Source organism: Sminthopsis crassicaudata, chromosome 3 (assembly GCF_048593235.1).
Source record: "Sminthopsis crassicaudata isolate SCR6 chromosome 3, ASM4859323v1, whole genome shotgun sequence".
Classification (NCBI taxonomy): domain Eukaryota; kingdom Metazoa; phylum Chordata; class Mammalia; order Dasyuromorphia; family Dasyuridae; genus Sminthopsis; species Sminthopsis crassicaudata.
This window is the reverse complement of record NC_133619.1, coordinates 620,340,303-620,364,984: the sequence shown is the minus strand read 5'-3', so window position 1 is coordinate 620,364,984 and position 24,682 is coordinate 620,340,303. Positions and strand designations below refer to the sequence as shown.

The window sequence follows — 24,682 nt, the reverse complement described above, 5'->3', positions numbered from 1 at the left end:
TTACACATTTTCCCAAATCTTTTTATTTTTTATTTTGTTTTGTTGTTCAGTCATGTTCAACTCTTTATTACCCCATTTGGTGTCATGTTGTTTATTTGTTTCTTGTAAATTTTTCCATTTCCTTTTCCAGCTCCTTTTACAGATGAGAGAAGTGAAGCAAAAAAAGTATGAAGTGACTTGTCTAGCATCACACAGCTAATAATAAGTCTCTGAGGCCAGATTTGAATTCAGGAAGATGTCCTTTTCATTCCAGATCCAGTGCTTTATCAGCTGTGTCATCTATCTGCTCTATCTCTTTAATTTCTAGATTAACAGAAAATAACTGGATTTTCTCTTTCTGCATTTAATCTGTCGTGCTATCTTGTTTTGCTTGAAATCTATGAAGAAGTTGGGGAAAAAGAGGATGGTTTTAATACATAAAAATGCTTTGATATTAAAATGAAAATAATTTTGACATCACAGACCCCTTAAAACGGTCCTGGGGGCTCCAAAGGGGTCTGGGACGACCCTTCAAGAACTCTGCCCTAAAAGTACAAAAAACAGTTCTTACTATTCTGTGACCATGGGTTAGGACTGGAATTGGAAAGATAGGAAAGGAGAAAAGAAAAAGGAAAGAGATCCTAGGTTCTGTTGATTTCCAGTTTTGAGAGAGAAGGAGGCCATTCCAACTTCTCTCCAGGTTGCTGAAGGGAGAGAGACTCCAGGAAAAAAAAAAAAGAAAAAAAAGAAAGACTCCAGGAAGAAATCAACAAAAGAGGAGCTGTCAGACTTTATCATATTCCTATCTCCAGCTTGCTGTTCTAGAGACTTCAGGGAATTTCTCTATGGGAAATGGGGTCTCCCTCCTCCTCCTTCCTTCCCTTTTTCCCTCCCCCCCTCTCTCCCACCCCTTCTCTTTCTTTCTCTCTCTCTGTTTTTCTGTCTGTCTCTCTCCCCTCTTCCTCCCTCCCTCTCTTATTTGAGAGTATAGTTTGAATGTTTAAAGAATATCCTTTGAGCTAATAATATTTAGGGGAGCAAAAAGATATAATTCTAGCCTGTTATCCTCTCTTTCTTTTTTTTTTATTTAGAATTTTTCCCCACAGTATATATGCATGAGTAATTTTTTTATAATATTACCCCTTGTATTCATTTTTCCAAATTATCCCCCCCTCTCTCCACTCCCTCCCCCCAATGACAGGCAATCCCATACATTTTACATGTGTTACAATATAACCTAGATACAATATATGTGTGTAAATCCAATTTTCTTGTTGCATGTTAAGTATTCGATTCCGAAGGTATAAGTAACCTGGGTAGATAGACAGTAGTGCTAACAATTTACATTCACTTCCCAGTGTTCCTTCTCTGGGTGTAGTTATTTCTGTCCATCATTGATCAACTGGAAGTGAGTTGTGTTATCCTCTCTTTCTAAGGAAAATAGAATAACCAAACTCTGGCCTCAACCTCCAGCTTCCTTTACTGGCAGGAGTCAAAGTCTCCTTGAAAAAGTATAAGAAGTGTATCAGATTGCTTGCTATCTTGGGGAATGGAGAAAGGAAGGAGGGAGGGAGAAAAAAAGGAAATCAAAATCTTATAAAAGTAAAAGTTGAGAGGCAGCTACATGGTGCAGTGGGTAGAGTACCAGCCTTGAATTCAGGAGGACCCAAATTCAAATCTAGTCTCAAACACTTAACACTTCCTAGCTGTGTGACCCTGGACAAATCACTTAATCCCAAAAGCCTCAGCAAAAAATAATAATAATAATAATTAATAAATAAAATGTTGAAAACTAAAATAAAATAAAAGTTTAAAAAGTGTAAGAGGAAGAGATTCTAGAGATATTTATTCTTGCCTCACTGCTAGTCAAATCTAGTTAGACTCATATTATTATTTAATCATTTCTGACTCTTTATGACCCTTTTTTGTGGTTTTCTTGTTTAAAATTCTAGAATAGTTTGCTATCCCCTTCTTTAACTCATTTTACAGATGAGAAAACTGAAGCAAAGAGGGTTAAGTAACTTGCCCTGGGTTACATAAATATCTGAGATCACATATGAACTCCAGTCTTCTTGTCTCCAGGCCTGGCTCTCTATCCACTGAGTCACTTAGCTGCCCAGACTAGGACATATATAATTTACATAGCCAACACAGTACTCATTACACTTTGTATAATTAATTACATTAGTATAACAAACACAAATAACCAAAGAGAAGAAAATAAAACAACTTTAAGATAACCCCTCACACTCATCAAATTAATAAAGATAATTGAATCCAATTAAATTCAATGCTGTGATAGGGGCAGGCCATAGAGAAACAGATATACTCATTCATTGTTGGTGGAATTGCAAACTTTTTTAATTTTTTAAAATATTCCAGCAGCATGCAATGAAATATGATAAAATGAAAATGACAAAAAAATAATCATTTCCTTTGACTCATTGATTCTATTGTTGGACTCTCTCTAGATGAGCACTTTCAAAAACAAAGGAGCTATTCAAAAATTTTTCATAGAAGCAAAATCCAAAGTAAAAGAAACAAATGGAAGCAAACTAAATGCCCAACACTACAGGAATAGTTAGATAGATTATGGCATATTAATGTAATGGCAATTAAAACCTACAAGTATGAAAAAATGCAGAAAATCTGAGAGAACTATATGAAATAATGAAAGTTTTTAAAAAAGGCAAAAATCAAAGAATGGGCAGATGGATACTGATTGGAATCACATAAAAGAAGGAAACAGTGAATAAACAATGGCTCATGATGCAGTCAGTCAATCTGTGCATCTAATCATCTACTGTGAGCCACGGAACTAAGCACTAGGGGTACAAAAAGAAGAAAAGACAGTCTCTGAACTTCAAAGAGCTTACAATCTAATGGAAGAGACAACAAGCAAGCAAACAAGCTGAATAGAATAAATGGGAAATAATTATGAAAAAAAAGGCACTAAAATTAAGAGGGGCTAAGGAAGGCTTCCAACAGAAAGTAGGATATTAGTCAGAACTTAAAGAAAGCTGGAGAGGTGGGAGAAGGGTTAGCAGAACATTCCAGGCATGGAGAAAGAGTTTAAGAGAATATCTAGAGGGGAAAGATGGAGGGTTTTGTTCAGTGACACTGGATCAAACATCAGAGGATTTTGTATTTGATCCTGGAAGGTGATAAGCAACTGAAGTTTATAGAGTGGGGGAGTGGGGGTTGACATGGTCAGATCTACAATTTAGTAAAATCTCTTTGTTGGCTGAATGAAAGCTGGACTGGAGTGGGGAAAGATTTGAAGCAGGCAGAACCAGACTTGTAGTGACTGAAAAGTTATGACATGTTCTGTGTTGAAATGTATTTAAATTCACAGTTACAAAGCAAGTTTAACTAGTAGTATTGAAGTTTAATAATCTTTTATAAAAAGATTAGGGAAGCTTCAGTATCTCCTCATTTTTCTCTCCCACAGACTGAAATGTAATGAATTCAGGCACTCATTTTGTTAGTGGTTGGCTGTTTTGTTCTGTTTTGTTTTGTTTTTTCCAGTTGGAATAGTCACCAGGCACATTAAAGCTCTGAAGTTCTCCCCCCACCTCACCACTCTAATGCCAATGAGTTCTTTCTTTAATCCTCCTTCTCCCAGGCAACACTCAAACATTTACTGGTTTACTGGGAAATGCCAATGAAGACTGGATGTGACATTTATGGATGCGGGTGAGGTCTGCTGGTCACGAATCACCAGGGTATGTCAGATGTGGGGCCCCCTGCCAGGCCAGAGAGAAACAAATAGGAAAGTGATCCTTCACTGGGTGAGAACTCAGAGGGGCTCCTTAGAAATCCTTGAGCCCCTGCCTTTTAAAAAGGACCACTGGACATTTCACTCCTTCCCACCAAGCTTCACACAGAAATGCTAAGGTTACCCACCCCTACCCCAATGTCTCTAAACCGCAAATGAGAAAACAGATTAAAAAATAGACAAGAAAATAGACAAAACAGGTTTTCTAGTCTCAGTCCAAACCTTTCATATTACAGAGGAAAAAGCAAGAGGCCCAGAGATTGGCGGAGTGTTTTGCCCAAGTTCATATAGGTGGTTCATGGCAAGACATCTAACTCTAAATTTACAATTTCCACTGCATCCTATTAGCTCCTCTAATTTACTACTCCATCAACATTTTCCCCAAAACTGTAAGTTTTGGTACCAACTATACTCACTGATGGCCAAAAATGCCAGTTTGCTTATGGAGCTAATAATACCTCTATGGTTTGAATGTGATAAGATACATAAACTTTCTAAAATACAATAGCAGTATCAGATTTTGATCATATATGTGAGCTAAAAGACCTCTCATTTTACAGATGAGGAAACTGATCTTTAAGGAGCCAGAGACCTTGCATAAAAACACATACAGTGATAGTAGAATTTGAACTCAAGTCCTTGGTTCTTGTACTTCATCAGATAGAATCCCATATTGCACTGTTGAGTACTTTTGTCTCTTTCTTTCCCTCTGTTTAGTCAAGTTGAAAATTATTTTTCAGCTGTTTTTACACAATAGATGTAAATCATTGGGTGTTGGCTATATATGTATATTATCACACCCACACGAGGTTTTCATCATGGGTTTATTAATACCCTCCCTCTCTTTCAAATAAGAACTTGCAAAATCCTTTTTAAACTAGATGTTATTTTGTGTGCTGAACTATTTTCCGCCCACTCTTAAAAGCAGAAACTATGGACCCACTCATTGGCTTCTTTTCATATTGTAAGATCAAAGGTCAAGTTCCCAAAGCATTTTCAATTAGTTAATCTCTAGGAGATTCATCATGATTAAGGTCATTTTGCAAATGAAGACACTAGAATTTATTTTAGCTAACAATTATTAGGCATTAATGTATGCAAATGTTTATTATACACTTATTACATGCATCCACTTTACCTTTCCTGTCTGGATTGGCAAGCCAATTAATTTATCAGTACAAAAATCTAGGACAGACACTTAAGATATACAGTGAATTGGGCCCAAAACCAAATGGGAGGAAAAGAATAGGTTAGATTATTTGGGAGCAATGCTACAGTGTTTTTAATGATCCTGAGCTGCTCCTCAATTCAAAGGCCTATCTTTTAAAAGTACAAATGTTCTTCCAATGGACTATAATTGTGAATCATGGAACACCACAATTTCTGAAGAGTCAAACCTTATAGGTGAGCCCAGGGCCAATGGAAACAAAATGGAAGTAAATAGACTGCAATAAATTTTCAATCTGACATACACTGTATATCTAGTGGGTAGACCCCTTAACTTCCTTAACAGGAAGACCTGAGTTCAGATTTTTTGTGAGCCCATGGACCTCTGAACATAGGGTTTTCTTGGCAAAGATACTGAAGAATATGGTTTACCAAAGATTAAGTGATTTGTCCAAGATCACACAGCTAAAAACTTTCTGAGGCTGGTTTTGAATTTGAATTTTCCTAACTCCAAGCCTAGCACTCTATGCATTGTACCACTTAGCTGCCCTCACTAGCTGTATGGCTGTGGGCAAATCACTTCATCTTAGCCTATCAGTTTCCTCAATTGTAAAATGGGAGTAATCTTAGCACCTACTTCCCAGTGATTCAAAAATCAAATGAGGTAATATCTGTAAAGTGCTTAGTACCATGCTTTACACACAGTAGATGCTTAACAAATACATGCTCTCACTAACTCCAGCCCCCTAGAAAATGGATGACCAGAAAAGGAAGCAGAGTATTTATAGATCTACATTGATAAGATCTTGGATCCATAGAAATTTTTGGGATAGATTCATGGCAGTGAGGGCCAAACAATCCTTATCCTCAAGAAGCTTTCATTCTACTGAGGGGGGATTAACAGCATGTCCACAAAAAGTAAATATTAGGTTCTTACTAAGTGCTAATGAGATAATGAGATGTTAGGTTCTTATTAAGTGCTAAGTCAGTACTTAACAATTCTCTAGTTCCAGCCTTTACTGGGAGTTTTACCCCTTCTAACTTCTAGGGAGGAGCTTGCATGCTTAGGAGGAGCAGGTTCATTGGCTGAAGTATTTCTTCCCAGAAGCCCCTGAGTTATTCCACGCTCATTCTCTGAGAGGATAAAAGAAGCAACATTGAGCAAGTTGAGAAGAGTCTTGACTCTAGGTCAGAGTTGGAGCGGCTCTCTGGAGGAAGGAGAGTCTGGCCAAGAGATTGAGTTAATGACAGCAGATCTCCTCCCAGAGAGCTATTGGCAGTTTCTGAAGACAACAGAACTTTACAAGTAAACATATTGTGTGATAAGAAAGCCTGTAGTTATTAGAATAGTCTCCTAAAGGAGGAAGCCTTTTTTCAGAGATGAGCCATGGAGGATGACTTTTGCAAATGCATAGATGCAAGAGATAGAATGTCAGGTTCAGGAAACAACTATAATTCCAAAAATTTGGTTTGGTTGGAAGATTAGAGTGTAAAGGGAATGATGCAACATAAGAATGGAAGAATACACTGGAGTCAAATTATGCCAAATGACAGGCTAAAAAATTCCCATTTTTTCCTAGAGGCAATAGTCATTGAAGATATTGGAGCAGGGGAAGGTAGAATGATCAGATTTGTGCTTTTAAAAAGGGTATTTTGGACACTATGCAGAAGAGATTGAAGCTATTACAAAGGTCTAAATGACAAGTAATAAGGGCTGTTTATAGCTATAATATTAGAATGGAATGACGGCACTGTAAGAGCTATATAGCAGTGGATCTCTGTAACTGATTGGATACTGGGGGAATACTGATTGGATACTTGGGACTCCAAGGTTACAAAAAGATGACTGGGAGAAAGTTGAGTTTGAGATATCTTTGGACTTCTAAGAGATGACTAGCTGGTAGTTGGTCTTACCATACTATTGCCCAGGATATAGATGGAGCCTAGAAAGATAGATTGGGAAAGCATCTATGTAGAGTTGATCATTCAATCCATAAAGATGGATTGTTTTAAATTGAGATTTTATTTAAATTTTATTTTAAAATGAAGTGAAAAGGTATTTATTAAATACCTACTATGTGTTAGGTATTGTGCTAAGTACCCAAGCAAGCAAGACCACGTCTGACCTCAAAAAGCTTAAATTCTACTGGAATAAAATACTACATCTAGAGGTTGGAAAGAGGGAATGGGAGATGCCAGCACAGAAGAAAATATACAGTGACATGGCTTAGAGATAGCCACAAGTTGGAGAGTAGGTCCTGGGGAGAGTTAACCAATCAGAGCTCAGGGCCCAGGATTAGGAGGCAGAAGAGGCACACATACAAGCTTTCAGATGCCAAGAAAGCAGCAGAAATGGAAAAGATCATCAAGAGACAGAGAAAAGAAGAGGGCCAGGAGAGAACCATGAGGGATGACCAGCTTTAGAATCAGGAGATAGATGGTGAACCAGCAAAAGAGACTGAGAAGAAATGACAGGACAAGAGACAAAATTTTGAGGCATAATAGAAACCAAGGTATCACAGCCCCAAGAGTGGGAATGAGGATCAAAAGATCATTTTTCTTAATTATAATTTTTGGGTTATTTTTCTAATAAGCATTTATTTTCCCTTTGTCTCTTTATCTCCTGTCTTTTTGTGTCTCTCTGTATTTGTCTGTTTCACACACACACACACACACACACACACACACACACACAAAACCTGTGTAACAAATATGCATTATCAAGCAAAACTAATTCTCTTTTAGTCAATGTCTAAATAAAAATCTGTCTCAATCTTCATTGTGAGTCTTTCCCCCCTCCACAAGGATGAGGGTAGCAGTGACATCATCTAAGACCATAGATTCAGAGTTCAAAGGAAATTTAAAGATGATCTGATCCAATTCTTTCATTTTAAAGATGAGGAAACTGAGAGCCAGGGGTACTGAATTAGGTTCACAAAAGATTACACAGATAAGATTGATCCAAGATTGGAACTCAGGGTCTCTATATCCAGATAAAGCATGTTTTCTGTTTTATCATATTCCCTCTGCTAATCAACACACACATACACAAACACACTTTCACAGACTTTCGCGAGTTGGATATACACAGGTGTGCATATATTTATACATAAATATGTATGTATGCATGTGTACAGATGTGTGTTTTTTATGTGTGTATATATACACAGACACACTCATCTTTTATTGGCTTTATAGCACAGGACTGAACAAAGACCCAGTCTGAAAGATACATAGGAAAAATAGTAGTTGGGAAGATTTATTAAAGACGTTAATTTAAAAGGGCCAAGGTTTCCCATTGCATCCAGGGCTTCTCCAGTCCTGATCTATATCTGGTCACTGGACCTGGAGAGCTCTGGAGGAGAAAATGAGGCAGGTGACCTTGCACAGCCCTCCCTCACTTAAAAATCCAATTTACTCCCATGTCATGGTATCATCTCCCTGATGTTTAATTGTTTTTGAGAACAAAAGCCAAAATATGCATGTGTATACATATGTGTATATCTATATACATACCTATTATATTTATGTATATAGATATGTATGCATTGTATATTGTGTGTTATACACATATACATATAATAGCTTTTATTGGCCTCATGGCACAGGACAGAGCAAAGACCCAGGATGAAGAATACATAAGAAACTGGTAGTCAGGAAGGTGGAACAAGCGAGAGCTTTATTGCTGTGTGATCCGGCAAGTCAGCAAAAAACAAAGCATATATAAGCTCATAGTCTATATAACAGAGAGAAATAGAAGTTTGGCCACACACAGGACCAGGGTTGCCCATGTAGGCAGGAAGGCATGTATCAGGAGATTTATACTGTCTTGAAGACCTTGGTGGGAAAACATGCTCAGAGCGAGGGTGTGAGCTGGCAGTTTTACACTTTAGTGAAGGGCTTAGTTGAGAACAGGTAATCAATGCCAGGGATGGGAGGGAATATTCCTAATTAGACCCATATGCAACAGGGAATTTTCCCAGGCTACTTATCAATAGCAGAATTGGATGGGGGAGTTTCTTAATTGGGACCAGAAACTGGGTAAAGGTTTGAATTGGTAATGGGGACCCTACAAATGAGCATTGGCAAGGAGTCATGGTAGTCTACCAGAACCCAATCCAATCAGAAGACAATCCAATTCAAACCAATCATTGACATATTTTACCCAAGGTCAAAATGAGTCAGGACAATGGAAAGGAACAAATTGTCTGTCATTGCTTATAAATTTATGGACATTAGGACTACTTAGCATGACTCCATATCGGAATCATATCATTTATAACTACATCATCAATTAAAATGTCTCAAAATTCACAATTATCAAGATGTCTCCTTACATGCCCTAAATTCATGATCACTTTCCTGTAACAGCAAGTTTCCTTATTGGTTTACTGGTGTCATGGATGATCATTACAGGGATCAGTTTATGACTTTCCTGGTTGTTGCTTTTGTATGGGGTTGTTATTGTACAAATTGTTCTCATTCTTTAATCAGTTTCATTCTTCTTCATTCTTCATTAGTTTATTAAAAAGCTTTAAAATGGTTCATTTTTATAATATTGAACTCATGGTAGTTATTTTGTAGTTCTGCTCACTTTCCCCCATACCAGTTCATAAAACTCTTTTCAAATTTTTTGGAAGTGATCTATTTTCTCATTTCTCACAATGGTATTCTATTAATTTTATATACCACAAATTATTCTGCTATTCCCAATTGTTGAGTATGCCCTGAGTTTCTAGGTTTTGGGGAGAGGGAAGGAAAACTCTTCAGGTGTCTCACTCTTCATGATCCCTTGGGGAGTTTTCTTGACAGAGATACTGGAGTGGTTTGTCATTTCCTTCCCCAGCTCATTTTACAGATGAGGAAACTGAGACAAGCAGGATGAAGTGACTTGGCCGTCACACAGCTAGTAAATGTCTGAAGTTGGATGTGAACTCAGGTCTTCCTGACTCCAGGCCTGGCCGTCTATCCACTGTGTCACTCAATTACCCTTTTTGGTTAGCTCGAGGTTTTGTTTTATGTTGCCACAACCATCAGTGCTATTATAAATATTTTTGTAAATAAGAGACTTTTTCCTTTTTTTTCAATCTCTTTTGGGTATAGACCTTGCAGTGGTATAGCTAGTCCAAAGGATAGTACAGTAATTTTTTGAGAAAAATTCCAAATTGCTCTCTAGAATGATTATATGCATTCCCAACTCCGCCATCCTTGACTCACATCTCCAACATTTATCATTTTCTTTCTTTTTTTGTCATCTTTGTAACTATGATGTCTGTGAAGCAGAATCTCAGAATCACTTGAATTTGCATTTCTCTAATTAGTAGTGATTTGGAACATTTTTTCTTATGGCTATAGATAGCCTGAATTTCTTCCCTTCAGAACAACCTGTTAATATGTACAAATATTTAGACAACTTATTAACTGGGGAATGGTTCTTATCCTTATAAATTTGAATCAGTGGTTTATATCTTGGAAATAAGACCTTTATTAGAGAAACTTGCTAAATGGATGTTTCCCTCCACCACCACCCCAGTTGTTTCCCTTCTAAATACAAGATAAGAGAAGTGGGACCAGATGGTAATAGTTCATTCAAAAAGGAACTGAGACTGAAAGCCCAGTATGAGTCTTAATAAAAATAATACAACCTTAGACTAACTTTAAAAAGGCAGTGTCCAAGACTAGAGAAGCCATAGTCTGGCTTCTCTCTGACCTGGTCAGACAATATCAGTAGAGTGTCTGATTCAGCATAGAAAAGGTATTTCTAAACTAAAAGGCATTTACAGAGAGGCAACCAGGATAATGAAGAGTTTGTGACATTTAAGGATCATTTGAAAGAACTGGGGCTGTAGAAAACTTAGGGGAGTAGGAAGAGTCATTCCTGTTGGTATGAGGGCTCACTGAATTGGCGATGTGATTGGTTTCTCCTGACCATTACAATTCATTCATTTGGTGACAAATTCCTTTCCAAATGAGAGATTATGTGAGATCACATATACATTTGGGAGAAGAGAACTCAATGAACATTGATTCTGAGATTCTACCTCACACACATCACAGTAGCAAAGATGAGAGAGAGAATGAGAGAGAGAGAGAAAGAGAGAGGGAGAAAGGGAGGGAGAGGGAAGGAGGAAGAGAAGGAGGGAGGGAGGGAGGGAGGGAGGAAGGAAGGAAGGAAGGAAGGAAGGAAGGAAGGAAGGAAGGAAGGAAGGAAGGAAGGAAGGAAGGAAGGAAGGAAGGAAGGAAGGAAGGAAGGAAGGAAGGAAGGAAGGAAGGAAGGAAGGAAGGAAGGAAGGAAGGAAGGAAGGAAGGAAGGAAGGAAGGAAATTATAAATATTGGAGACATGATGGTGAGATGGGAATAGGTATAACCATCCTGGTGAGCAATTTGGAATTTTGTTCAAAACGTTACTATACATCTTTTGGCCCAACTATACCACTGCAAGACCTATATCCAAAAGAGATGGAAGGAAAAGGAAAAAGTCCTTTAGCTACCAAAATAAAGTACAACTTTTATAAGTGACCATAGATAGGAAGGGATTACTGTGGGTATCCAAATCTGACCAAGACAACCAGGAAGTATGAAAGCTCCTCTTCTGGCTTTCCAATTTTCCCTTCTTGTATTTGGAAAGTTGTATTTCTGACATGTATTGTTTTCAAAGATTCCAGGATGATAACTAATAGAGTAAGGTATCATCTGCATTCTCAGCTCCTACAAAAATGCTTTGAGACTGTGATGAAAATACAGGAGTGGAAAGTTTCCTTTTTTATGCAAGATTATGTTAACAGGGAGAATATGGGCTCTCTGGACCCAGATGAACTTAACTAGCTCTTTATCAATGAGGTTATAAGGGAAAAGGGGATAGACAAAATCAGGGAGAAAAATGGGGAAAACTCCAAAGCTAGATGTATATATAAATAAATTCTATTTAAAGAAGAATTGAAAAAAAAAAGAATTGATTATAATATTACATAAATTTGCAAAAATTGCAAAAAGTTGGTTCCCTTCCAATCTCTTGTATGATACAAATACGATCTTGAAAGCTAAATTAGAAACAGACAAAGCTATACACTAACAACTTTAATAAGTATCAACATTATTTTAAATTAAAATATTCACAAATAAACTACAATTCATAGAAAGATATATGAGGGCAGCAGGTGGTACAGTGGTAGAGCCACCAGACCTAGAGTCAGAAGGATCTTAATTCAGATCTGGCCTCAGAAAACTTGATACTTACTAGCCATATGTCAAAAAAGGTATACACTATAACCAGGTGGGAGTTATACCAGGAATACACATTCAATATAAGGAATCACATAAACATAATAACTTAAAAATAAAAAACTCTAGGATTATATCAATAGATGCTGTCAAAGTTTTTTTTTTTTTTTAAACAAAATCCAACAACCACTTATATTAAAAACACTACAAAAGATTTGCCCATGGTAAAGGAAATATCTATCTAAAACTAAAAGCAATAATTATGTGTAATGGAGAGAAATAAGAGGCCTTTTCAATAATTTCAAAGATAAAGAATGGGGCCAAGATGGCAGAATAAAATCAAGAATTCACCTGAGCTCTCCCAAGTTCCCCTCTAAAAAAAGGTTAAAATCATTACTTAAAATGAATACTGGAGTGACAGCAGCCACAAAAAAATACAGGGTAAAACCATTTCCCAGTCCAAGACAACTTAGAAGATTGGCAGGAAGGGTCTGTCTCCCTGGGGTGAGAGTAGAGCACAGTCCAGCATAGGCTGCACCCAGGCAAGCAAGCAGAAGATCTTTGGCGAAGGTGAATTCACAGTGATGGCTCCTGGAGCTCTCTGCCCAGACAGTAAAGAGTCGGGGGGGGGGGGGGTGGGGGGGGGGTGGAGAGGGGAGGAGTAGAGGGCGCGGGGGAGAAGGTCAGACAAATGATCAGAAGGAGATTACAGGGATCCCTCAGCTGACAAGGTACAAGACTCTGTTACATTGCCCAAGTCAATCAGGTCATAATCTTGAGTTGCAGTTCAAGGAGAGGGAAAAGCACTAGCACACCAGAGCTTGTGGCAACAGGAAAGTAAAGACCCTGGTCCCAGTTCCAGGGCTGAAAAGAGTGCTTGTGGTCACTCACAGACTTCAGCACAGGTTAGGAGAGCAGTGACCACACCTTTCCTTAAATCATACTTCCCTGGAAGAATTGAAAACTGACCAGCCCCCAGAACTGGCTCTGAAAATAATAGAACAAAAACCCTGAAGTTTAGGACAGTGCTCAGAATTTCTAATAGCACAATAGTATTTCATCACAATCATATTCTACCTTGTTTAGTCAATTGATGGGCATCTCCTCAGTTTTCAATTCTTTGCCACTCTGCTATAATATTTTTTATGCATATAGGTCCTTTTCCTTTTCCTTTGATCTTTTTGGGATACAAACCTAATAGTGATATTGATAGGTCAAAGGGTGTGCACAGTTTTATAGCCCTTTGGGCATAGTTCCAAATTGCTCTTCAGAATGGTTGAATCAGTTCACAGCTCCACCAACAACTGAGCAGAGCCCAATTTTAGCATAAAATCAAGTCAAGAAATAGGCTGGAAAAATAAGCAAAAACTTCATCATAGAAAGATACTATTGTGATAGGGAAGATCAAAATGCAAACTCCGAATCAGACAACAAAGTGAAAACAACTATACAGAAAGCCTCAAAGAAATATGTGAATTGGTTTCACCAAAAAGAATTCCTGGGAAACGCTTAAATTTTTTTTTAAAAATCAAATAAGGGAGGGCAGAGGAAAATTGTGGAAAGAAATGAGTGATGCAAGAAAATCATGAAAACGAGTCAATACTTTGGTAAAGGAGGCACACACACACACACACACACACACACACACACACATGCAAGCACACACTAAAGAAACTTACACCTTAAAAAAAATAAGCCAAATAGTAAAAGGGGAACAAAAATCTAAAGAAGAGAACTCTTAAAAAATAGAATTGGCCAAATAGAAAAAAGAGGGCAAAACTTGATGAGATTTAGAATTGGGGTACCTAAATTAAACTAAGGTTTAATAGAGGTCTAATGGCAGGTTCGGGGTACAGGGAGTCAAACAGAGCTTCCATGCAACCCCTTTGGATTTGTCTCAAGGACACAGAGTTAAATGAGGTCTAGTAGCGGCACAGAGATCCTCTGTAAAGGAATTTACACACCCGAAAACATGGATTGATAAAAGAGGGTTTTTGGGGGGTTTGGAAGTAAAGTGTAGTTAGTAAAGTTTAAGGTAGAGATAAAAGGGCACCAGAAATAGGATTCCAGTGGGCAGAGATCTTTGGCGTGCCAGGCGTAAGGCTGCCATTTTGGAACCTCTGCAAAGAGAGGGCTCCAGCTTGGCTCTTTTATAATGAGAGATTTAGCTAAAGGGGCCTGTGGGTGGTGTCCCAAGTTGGCTCAGATCTGGGTGGGAGTTGTGAGAGCCAGGATCTCCTATTGGAATTCAAAAGGGTGCTTTTGACAGGATTTGTAAATCAAAAGTCCTAGCTTCTAGAATTGATAATGCATCAGCCAGAAGGGGCTGGGAATCAGAAAGGAATAAATCCATCTGAAAGGATTAGTTTTTTAAAGGGAGCACAACCCACATCAAACTCATTGTAGAAAATAATTCCTTAAAAATTAGAATTGTACAAGTGGAAGCTAATGATTCCATGACATATTAAGAAACAATAAAATCAAACAAAAGAAAAAAGAAAATGTGAAATATCTTACTGGAAAAACAAAAGAGCTATAAAATAGATGCAGAAGAGATAATTTAAAAATTATTGAACTGCCTGAAAGCCAAGATTAAGAAAGCCAGAGAAACAGAAACAGAGAGAGCACATATCATCTTCCAAGAAATTATCCAGGAAAACTTCCCAGGTAGTTTAGAACTAGTGAGTAAAATAGAATTTGAAAGAATTAACCATTTACTTCCTGAAAGAAATCCCAAAATTAAAATTCCAAATTCCAGAATTTCCAGATCAATGAGAAAATAGTCCAGACAAAGGAGCTACAATGACAATCAAGAATCACCTACCCAGCAAAACTGAATGGAATCCTTTGGGAGGAAAAATGGGGGGAAGAGAGGGCTTTTAAGCATTCCTGATGAAAAGACCAGAGCAGAAAGAAAAACTGACTTTCAAACACTAAACTCAAAAAGGAAAGAGAAGTCTTAAGTGGTTCAATAAAGTTAAATTGTTTACATTCCTATGTGGGAAAAGATACTTGTAACTCCTAAGAACTTTCTCATTCTTAGGGCAGTGGGGAGTATGCAGGATACAGTTGATATGACAGGATATTAAAAAAAAAAATTAAGAGATGAGAAAGAGGGGTGGGGGAAGGGAGAAGAGCTTTTACAATGCAGGGGAAAGTGGTCGGTGGGAACAACATATGAACTTATTTCTTCAGAATTGGCTCAAAGAAGAAATAAAATAGACATTCAGGTGTAGAAATCTGTCTTGCTCTACAGGGAAGGGGATAAGAGAGTGACATGCTCATAGAAGGGGTGGCAGGCTGGGGAATTCAGAAGTAAAACACTTTGGAGAAAGAAGAAAAAGAGGATAAATGGAGGAAATAGGAAGGAAATACACAGTAATAATTTTTTAGAGCAAATAAAAATAATATACAGAAGCAAATGAAAAGATTCTCTATTTGACAGAAAGTTTGGGAAAACTGGAAAGTAGGTTGGCAGAAATGAGGTATAGACCAACATCTCACACCACATACCCACATAAGCTCAAAACGGGTGTCTGAACTAGACTTGAAGGATAACATCAAAATAGATTGGAGGGCCAAGGAAGACTTGGCCTGTCAATCTACGGATAGAGAAAGAAAATCACAGAAGACAAAATGGGGAGATTTTGATTTTTAAAAATTAAAAAAAATTTTTTTTTAAATAAGTTTTTGTATGGAAAATGGAAGAGGGTGGGTGGGAATCTTGGCAGTAATTCCTCTCTTAAACATCTCGTATTGAAATGTATCAGCCGAACCATCCCCTGCGATCTCACACTTGAAAACTGGGGGACCCTGAGAGAGCGGGAGGGGGGGGGCAGCTGGTGCCTGGTCCGGACTCGTCTTGCAGCGTTCCACTCCCACCTCGGACACTGGGCAAGTCCTTCGGATGAGGTTTGGCCAAGGGCAGAGAATTGTGGGAAATCCTTCTGGTCGGCGCAGGTCCAACGTGAATAGATTCACGAAACTGAAAAGTTAGACTGGCAAAAAGCATTCAGTGGCAAGGTCCTGACAGAGAAGTAAAGATCTAGCAGAGAAGTCCTGGCAGAGAGATAACCATAAAATGGGGTTCTAGTCAATAGACATTTATTAAGCACCTACTGCATGCCAGTAGCGACAGTAAGTGTAGAGAGCTAAGCACGCCCCCGTTCTCACAAAGAGAAAGCCGCAGGGATGAAGACAGCTCGTCCTCCCGGGCTGGGGCCCGCTTGCCCGGGTTACCTAACCAGCAAGCAGCAAAGTGAGGTTTTATGCCCCTCCTTCAGTCCTCTACCTCAGTTTCCCCGTCTGTACAATAATAGCGCCGGCCAATGCTGTGTCCTACACAGAATTAAACACGTCTGCAAAGCAGAAAATAGAAACCGCTATATGATTGCTGGTTATTATCGGAATAAAGAATACAGCGTGGCCAGCAGGGGAGGCTTCCTGTAGGAGGCAGCGCGGGTTTAGCTCAGAAGCAGACTAAAGATTTCTGAGGGAGAAGGGGAGGGAGCGCCCCAGGAGGCCGCCCCGCACAAGCACAAGCCCAGAGGTTGCCAGCAGCGAGACCCGTCAGGCCCGTCACGTGGCACCGGGGCCGCACCTCGGCTGCACCTGCCGGCTCCGGACGCAGACCGAGAGCTGCGACGGCAGGACGGCGGAGCAGAGCCCGCGCGTCCCGCCCGCCGCCGCGCGTGCGTGCTCCGAAAGGGCGCGAGCTCCCTCCCTCCCCGCCCGACCCGAGCGTCGGTTGGTCGGGATGAACCATCTGCGCGACCGCGCGTGGGGGGAGCTGGTGCTCCGCGGTCGCTCCTCTCCGGCCTCCTCCTCCAGGCCTTAAGTTCCCTCGCGACATCCGGTTCTCTGTTTTCTCAAGCCGCGTCTTTCGCTAAGGTGATGGTTGCGGGGCTTGGGACGGGGCCGAGAAATCCCACGGCCGGCCTGACTCCCCCTCGCGCACGGCTCCGTGGGCCGGCCCGACGTCCGGCGAGGGGAGGAGGCGGCTCGAGCGCCATTTTGTCGGAGCGCAGCGGTGGCGGTGTCGGCGGCGGTGCCAGGCCAGCCTGTGTTCCACTCGCTCGCCTGTCCGGGGCCCAGAGGCGGCCGCGCGGGTGAGTCCCTGCCCCCCCTTCTCCCGGTGCAGCGCCGGACTGGCCTGGAGGCGGCGGGGGGAGAGCAGGGCCTGGCCCGGACCCCGACCTGTCAGGGCCTCTTCAGCTCGGGCCGGGCCTGGGGGCGGGGGATGGTGGGGCCGGAGTTGGGGCGCGAGCCGGGGGAGGGGGGAGCGGCGCAGGTCCGCCCTCCCCCCCCACCGTGGGGTAAGTGGTGGTAAGCCCGGGTCAAGGCCACGTGCTGGTGACGCTGCCCCCCCTTCCGGCCTTCCCCTCCCCCCCGCCGCCCCGCCCGCTGTGCCCGTGGCCATGGTTACCGGCCGGCTCCGGCCGCGTGCAGCCCGCGGGCCTCGGCCTGCGCAGAGGCCCGGCCGGAGGATCAGTTTGTGCTCGCTTGACACCCCGATCACCGAGGCTCTGACTTGGGGGGGGGCCTGTTATCAAGGCCGGGAGGTAGGCCTGACCCCCAGGAACGGACAGGGAAATGGAGGCTGCCGAGTCCGTTATTCATTCGGCCAACATTTCTCCGGCCGGTGCTCCGCATTGGGAGAGACTGAGACAAAGAAAAAGATGAAGGGCGGGGTCCTCTTCACACCCCCCAAGGAAGGGGCGAGTGGGAGGCAGCCGGCTCCTTTCTCCGGGACTCCAAAACTAGGGATGCCTTGGTTGGGGATCCTCCTGGTGGGAGGGAGGGGGCGGGGCAGACCCAGCATGTCGTCATTCATCCACTGCCTAATGAATGTGAGAACGAAGTTCCCCAACTTTCCCGCTTGCCCCAGGAGGAGCGGGAGATGTGCTGGCCGGGCTCTCTCCCCTCTGAGCCGCTGTCCTCCAGTGACAGGTGGAAACAGGCCCAGACGGGCCGGAGCCCACCGGGAAGGCCCAGCCTGATTGTCCGAGGGCATGGGCCTATGAGGGACTTTAACCCCGACCCCTCACCCGCCCTCCCCTGTTTCTCATAAGTCCTAATAATATTGGAACTGCGACAACATCAACTTAGTGATGCTGACTTAGCCCCTTGACTCCAGTTATTTGGTTGTTACTTTGATAGAAGTAAAACGTGATTAAAAAGTGGTATTTATTCCCATCTCCTTTATTAGGAACTTTAAGTAAAGATGTCTGAATACATTCGGGTAACTGAAGACGAGAATGATGAACCCATTGAAATTCCCTCAGAAGATGATGGGACAGTCCTGCTGTCCACGGTCACTGCCCAGTTCCCCGGGGCGTGCGGCCTCCGCTACCGGAACCCGGTGTCCCAGTGCATGCGGGGCGTGCGGCTTGTGGAAGGGATCCTGCACGCTCCCGATGCCGGCTGGGGAAACCTGGTCTACGTCGTCAACTATCCGAAAGGTTGGTGTCCTGCTGGCTTCTGTGTCGCTGACGGCGTGAGGTCAGCGCATCACTGGAGATGGGCCCCATCACGGCAGATAGTTGTGAGCTCTTCTAGGCAGCTGTTTTAAAGGATGTATCAGTAAAATGTCACATTATTAAAACATGATGTCCAGCTCGGATGGTAGCAACATTTACAAAGCAACAAAGTGATAGAAGTGTTTGGTATAGATTTACTAACAATTCAGGGAAAGCGGGGTAGTGCCTGGTGTTGTCCCCATTTTATAATGAAAGTGACTTCATATTCTCCGAGTGGGGAAAGCCTCCTCACCCTCTGACGTTCTGTGAATTTTAAGTGGAGACCTTTAGGAAACCTAGTCTGATGGATAATGTAAAGTTGACCCAGGAATATGGTAAATTTACTGTTCATAAGGTCGTGTTGTTAAAGTATTTAAAACTTGGGTGATTGACTCTCTTCTGGTAAGTTATTTATGCTATTAAGTTACTTAAGCAAACCTTTTTATTCCCAAGGACAAAGTTGGCATATGTTCAGACAAAGTTGTAAATTGGTAAAAACTAGTTTGATTCTTCCTCTCTTCCATCCTTTGCAGTTTAGATGCTAAATCTAGAAGTAAGAAAAAAAATTGAGGAGGGTTGTATACGACTTAAAATTGATTGGTGACTCCATTGTGGCATTTGCAGTTTGTTTTTTGTTTTTGTTTTTTGTTTTTTTTTTTAGTAGTACTTTCACTGTCTTGTCCCTTTGCGTGTCTTTTCTAATCTTTCTACACATGACTATACCAAAGTTGGCCTGGATGTGAAAAGTGTTTAAATGGCACTCTCTAGAAAGTTTGTTGAAGAAGTAGCCAGAAAGTTAGTGCTAGTTAGTGCTTACTTAGCTAAACAGCTACAGCTGGTATACTTGTTGGGGTTTTGGCTCTTTGTTGTTGTTGTTGTTGTTGTTGTTTTTTAACAACATTCTCCTTTCTGTACTATTATGTGGAACATGTTTTGATTTAAATTGATTATTGGTTTATCTCCAGAGTCCCCCAAGATATAAGTGTTCTTGGGTATTGCAAAACAAGAACTTGTGATGACTAGCACCAAGAAAGCTCAGGACAAGCCTCAATATAGTGTTTTTAGTGGATTACTAGTACCCTCAAAAGAGGTAGCTTCTCTATCTCCAAAGCTCAGGAGGTAGTATGTATGTATATTCTAATTGGTTTCAGAGTAAATGTTTTAAAAAGATTGCTTTCTCAATTTGTTCAGATAACAAAAGGAAAATGGATGAAACAGATGCCTCATCAGCAGTAAAAGTGAAAAGAGCTGTGCAAAAGACCTCTGATTTAATAGTCTTGGGTCTTCCTTGGAAAACAACTGAGCAGGATTTAAAAGAATATTTCAGCACTTTTGGAGAAGTCCTTATGGTGCAGGTAAGCCTTGCTTTTGCTGAATCAAAATTTCTGCTGTCCCTACATTTTTCCCTCTAGTGAATGGTATCTTTGGCATTTCCATCAGTATTGAGTAATTATCCTTCATCCTCAACAGAATATATTTCCTATGTTACATCTTATAAAGAATTTAAAGAGACTTTGTAGCTCTCTCTATTTTTTGCTTTAGGTACATATATAGCAATGCTTTGGTAAAGTCCCATTATTACTGAGGGCGTTGATCAAGTATTAAATCATGCTGTAAAAATGGGTCTTAACAGAAGTCATTTATCCTGAGCATTTTATTTGGAGAAAAGGGAAGTTTATTAGTTTTTATTTAGATAATTATAGAAGACAAAATTAGTGTCAGCTCCTGTAAAAATGAATTAAATACCTGAAACTTAAATATCACTTTACGCCATCTTGATTTAATGATTTTTCCTTTTGCCAAAAAAAAAAAAAAAAAAAAAAAAAAATCAGCTTCTGTAAATAAAGGTTGGGAGCTTGACTGTTTTAAGGTTCTGTCACTAGTCTTGCCTTGTGTTTCTTGACAATATTGGTTATGGCCCCATTCAGCTTTTATGACTAGATACAATTGATATTTGTTTGTGCCTGTAATTTTGTTGTTGTGACTTCAAAAACTTTTTTCAGGTCAAGAAAGACATAAAAACTGGCCATTCCAAAGGATTTGGTTTTGTACGTTTCACGGAGTATGAAACGCAAGTGAAAGTGATGTCACAACGCCATATGATAGACGGACGGTGGTGTGACTGTAAACTTCCTAATTCCAAGGTATTCCTCTATTATTTTCCTGTACAATAGAACTTTTTAAAAAACCCATTCAATTCATTGAAGAAAAAGATGGCAAAGTTTTGCATTTAAACTACCTTCCTTTTTTTTTGTGAGCCTCCAGAATTTTGGTTTTAGGTTATTGTGCCCTTGCACTGCACGGTAGAACTGGAAGTAACACCTTCACCAGTTTTTATTCACTTGTATTTGGTTTATTCCTGGCTTAGCCCTAATTGGCTTAATTAGTCTTCTCTTAAATTGGAGAATCTGTACTTGGTGACAATTAGAATATATTTCATTAGAAAGACCTAACTTTGACCATTTGGGACAACTGCTACTTTCTGCCAGGAGGTAATGTACGTTACTAATAAGTCTTGCTAGAATCTAGCCATGTTTCCAAAATCCCGAGTTTTATTTTTCATAGAAACCTCTCATTGTTAGGAACACAGAGTCTTCATCATTATAGATAAGGGTTCTCAGCAGACCTTTTATATTCAAGCCATGAATTTTGTAAAGTTACATTCATTGTGTCATCAGCAGTTTCTCATTTCCTCTTTTTTCCTATGTGGTTTGACTTAGCAAAGCCCAGATGAGCCTTTGAGAAGCAGAAAGGTGTTTGTTGGTCGCTGTACAGAGGACATGACAGCAGATGAATTGCGACAGTTTTTTTGCCAGTATGGAGAAGTAGTAGATGTCTTCATTCCCAAACCATTCAGAGCTTTTGCCTTTGTTACATTTGCAGATGATCAGGTATCTTTTTCTTGTTAATTTTGAAATTTGAGTCCCTGCTATTTAGGTAACTTTTTTCATAAATTTTACCCATCCAGCGGTGTAGATGTTCATAAAATTCTCTTGGCTTTTACATAAAACTTGGAATGTAGGGTGGTGGATATTGGACACACACATATATATATAATTTCAAAAGTATTTGTTGATTATTTGTGGAAATTACACCACTATGTTGTGAATAATCAATTTCTGTAAATGCATGCATTGCAACTGATCGTAGTATTGTGTTTTCTGAAAACATATTAGCTGAAAATCTCTGCTGCTTTTACCCAGGTTAAAAAGGGTGGTCTTTATTTTTTTAATACAATCAACTGGGGGGGGGGGGCTTTTCTTAAATATTGATTTTAATCTTGATATTAATAGTGTTCTTTTCTAACCATCCTAAACCATAGTTTAACCTTATTTATTTGCATCCCTTATTTCTTGTAGGTTGCCCAGTCTCTTTGTGGAGAGGACTTGATCATTAAAGGAATCAGCGTACATATATCCAATGCTGAACCTAAGCATAATAGCAATAGGCAGTTAGAAAGAAGTGGAAGATTTGGTGGTAATCCAGGCGGCTTTGGAAATCAGGGTGGGTTTGGTAACAGTAGAGGGGGTGGAGCTGGTTTGGGAAACAACCAAGGTAGTAATATGGGTGGAGGGATGAATTTTGGAGCTTTCAGCATCAACCCTGCCATGATGGCTGCAGCCCAGGCAGCCCTGCAGAGCAGCTGGGGGATGATGGGCATGTTGGCCAGTCAACAGAATCAGTCAGGCCCATCAGGCAACAATCAAAGTCAAGGCAATATGCAGAGGGAACCCAACCAGGCTTTTGGTTCTGGAAATAACTCATATAGTGGCTCTAACTCTGGTGCGGCTATTGGTTGGGGTTCAGCATCAAATGCGGGCTCAGGCAGTGGATTTAATGGAGGCTTTGGTTCAAGCATGGATTCCAAATCGTCAGGTTGGGGAATGTAGACAGTTCTGATACTATGGTGGGAATTAAATTTTTCTAAACTCATGGTAAGTATATTGTAAAATACATATGTACTAAAATTTTCAGAATCAGTTTGTTCCGTGTGCAGTATATTCAGCAGTATTTTTGACATTTTTCTTTAGGAAAAGAGGAAAAAAAATAAAGGAATTTTATAAGTTTTATTACATAAAGGGTTGAAATACTGAATGGTTGAAAGTGAACTGCTATTTGCCTGATGGGTAAACTAACACACTACAATTGATTATAAAAAAAATTTCTCCTGTGATATTTTATCCCTGGACTTCTCGTCAAGTGAATTTCTTTGCATGTTCAAAATGGAAACCATTAGTCAAAACTTACATTTTCCTTGTTTTAATTTGATCCCCACCATACAGATTTTTCCTTAGAAAAATCTCCGTTCTGGAGAACATGGTGTCATGATGTTGGTATTTTTGTTTCGTTTGGTTTTTGTTTTGTTTTTTAACACTGTCTCTCCTCATATACTAAAGTACGATATGAAGGCTTCATTTAATCTCTGCAGTTCATCTCATTTCAAATGTTTATGGAAGAAGCACTTCATTGAAAGTAGTGCTGTAAATATTCCGCCATAGGAATACTTCTGTCTACATGCTTTCTCATTCAAGAATACTTCCTCACCCTGCACATGCTGCGTCTTTGACGGTGGGTGTCCCATTTTTATCCGCTACTCTTTATTTCATGGAGTCGTATCAACGCTATGAACGCAAGGCTGTGATATGGAACCAGAAGGCTGTTTGAACTTCTGAAACCTTGTGTGGGATTGATGGTGGTGCCGAGGCATGAGAGGATGGTATGAGCGAGAAACAGGAGAGAGCGCGTGCAGAGACTTGGTGGTGCATTGAACTTGGCGAGATGTGTCTCTCGATCCTGTGGCTTTGGTGAGAGAGTGTGCAGAGAGCAATGATAGCCAGTAATGTACGAATGTTTCTTGCATTCAAAGGACATCCACATGTGTTGGAAGACTTTTAAGTGAGTTCTCTTCCTAGATAACCAACTAGTTGAATGTGTTAAGTGAAATGAATTATTTGTATTTTTTCCCTTATGTCAACTGCTGTGAATGCTGTATGGTGTGTGTTCTTTTCTGTTAATGATATGTAAGTGTGGTAATGTGACCTGAAGATGATGGGGGCTGTGACTGGGAACATTGACTGAGCTTGTGGTGTGCTTTGCAGGATTTCTTTGAAGCAGAGTCCACCAGTGAGCTCAGGGTGTGTCTCAAAGAAGGGTGGAAGTTCTAATGTCTGTAAGATACCCCTAAGAATGCTGTTTGCTGCAGTTCTGTGTTCTGTGCTTGGATGCTTTTTAGAAGATTTGTCAATGTTGGAAATTCTTAAATAAAACTGATTTAAATAATATGTGTCTTTGTTTTGCAGCCCTGAATGCAAAGAATTCATAGCAGTTAATTCCCCTTTTTTGGCCCTTTTGAGATGGAACTTTCATAAGTTTCTTGGCAATAGTTCATTTTGCTTCAAATAAACATGTTTGAAAAGTTGTCTCAAGTCAAATGGATTCATCACCTGTCATGCATTGACACCTGATACCCAGACTTAATTGCTATTTGTTCTTGCATTGTCCAAAATAAGTTTTGTTTTTTGTATTTTTTTTTTTTAATCTAGTTTTTTAATGAGTCTGGGTGACCTCACCTAAAATGGTAAGCAGTACCCTCCAACTTTCCTTAGTGCCTCTGCACATTAGGTGATATTCTTATTACACAGTTTATATGAATTTCCATTTGGGGAAATCATGTCTACCTTTTAGAATGTTTTGATTTGGGGGATTGGGTAGAGCAGTTAATGTTTAAAAGATTGTTCTTCTCTTATGCTTTGTAGCAAAGCAGATAAGCTTTTTTTTTTTTTAAATGGTTATACAGACACCTTACCTGATGGATATAAGAGGGAAAAGTGAAGTTAATTGTAATCCAGGATAAGGTTGAAGAAACCACAAAATTTATCTTGTGCCTAAAATAATCATTTAGGAAACGTGACAGCTTATGAACTAATAGATAGAACTAATATTTAGGGTTGGTTTCTTAATTTACTGGGAGGGGGTAGAACAGTTAGGAGTTTCTGTCCTTATCCTCTCCCTCAATCC

The 24,682-nt window shown here is 40.2% G+C and overlaps 1 protein-coding gene across 2 annotated transcripts; it reads left to right on the top strand.

Moving 5' to 3' along the window:
• The first annotated feature begins 16,895 nt into the window (after positions 1–16,895).
• On the top strand, positions 16,896–23,944 carry TARDBP (TAR DNA binding protein). Of its 2 annotated transcripts, none has more exons than XM_074306292.1 (6): positions 16,896–17,254; positions 18,355–18,607; positions 19,856–20,019; positions 20,668–20,808; positions 21,385–21,555; positions 22,024–23,944. In XM_074306292.1, the coding sequence occupies exons 2-6, from the start codon at positions 18,370–18,372 to the stop codon at positions 22,552–22,554; spliced, it is 1,245 nt and encodes a 414-aa protein (XP_074162393.1). In that variant the 5' UTR covers positions 16,896–17,254; positions 18,355–18,369; the 3' UTR covers positions 22,555–23,944. The 2 variants fall into 2 exon arrangements, with proteins under 2 accessions (XP_074162393.1, XP_074162394.1); XM_074306293.1 differs by lacking the exon at positions 16,896–17,254 and adding an exon at positions 17,549–17,707.
• The last annotated feature ends 738 nt before the right edge of the window (positions 23,945–24,682 follow it).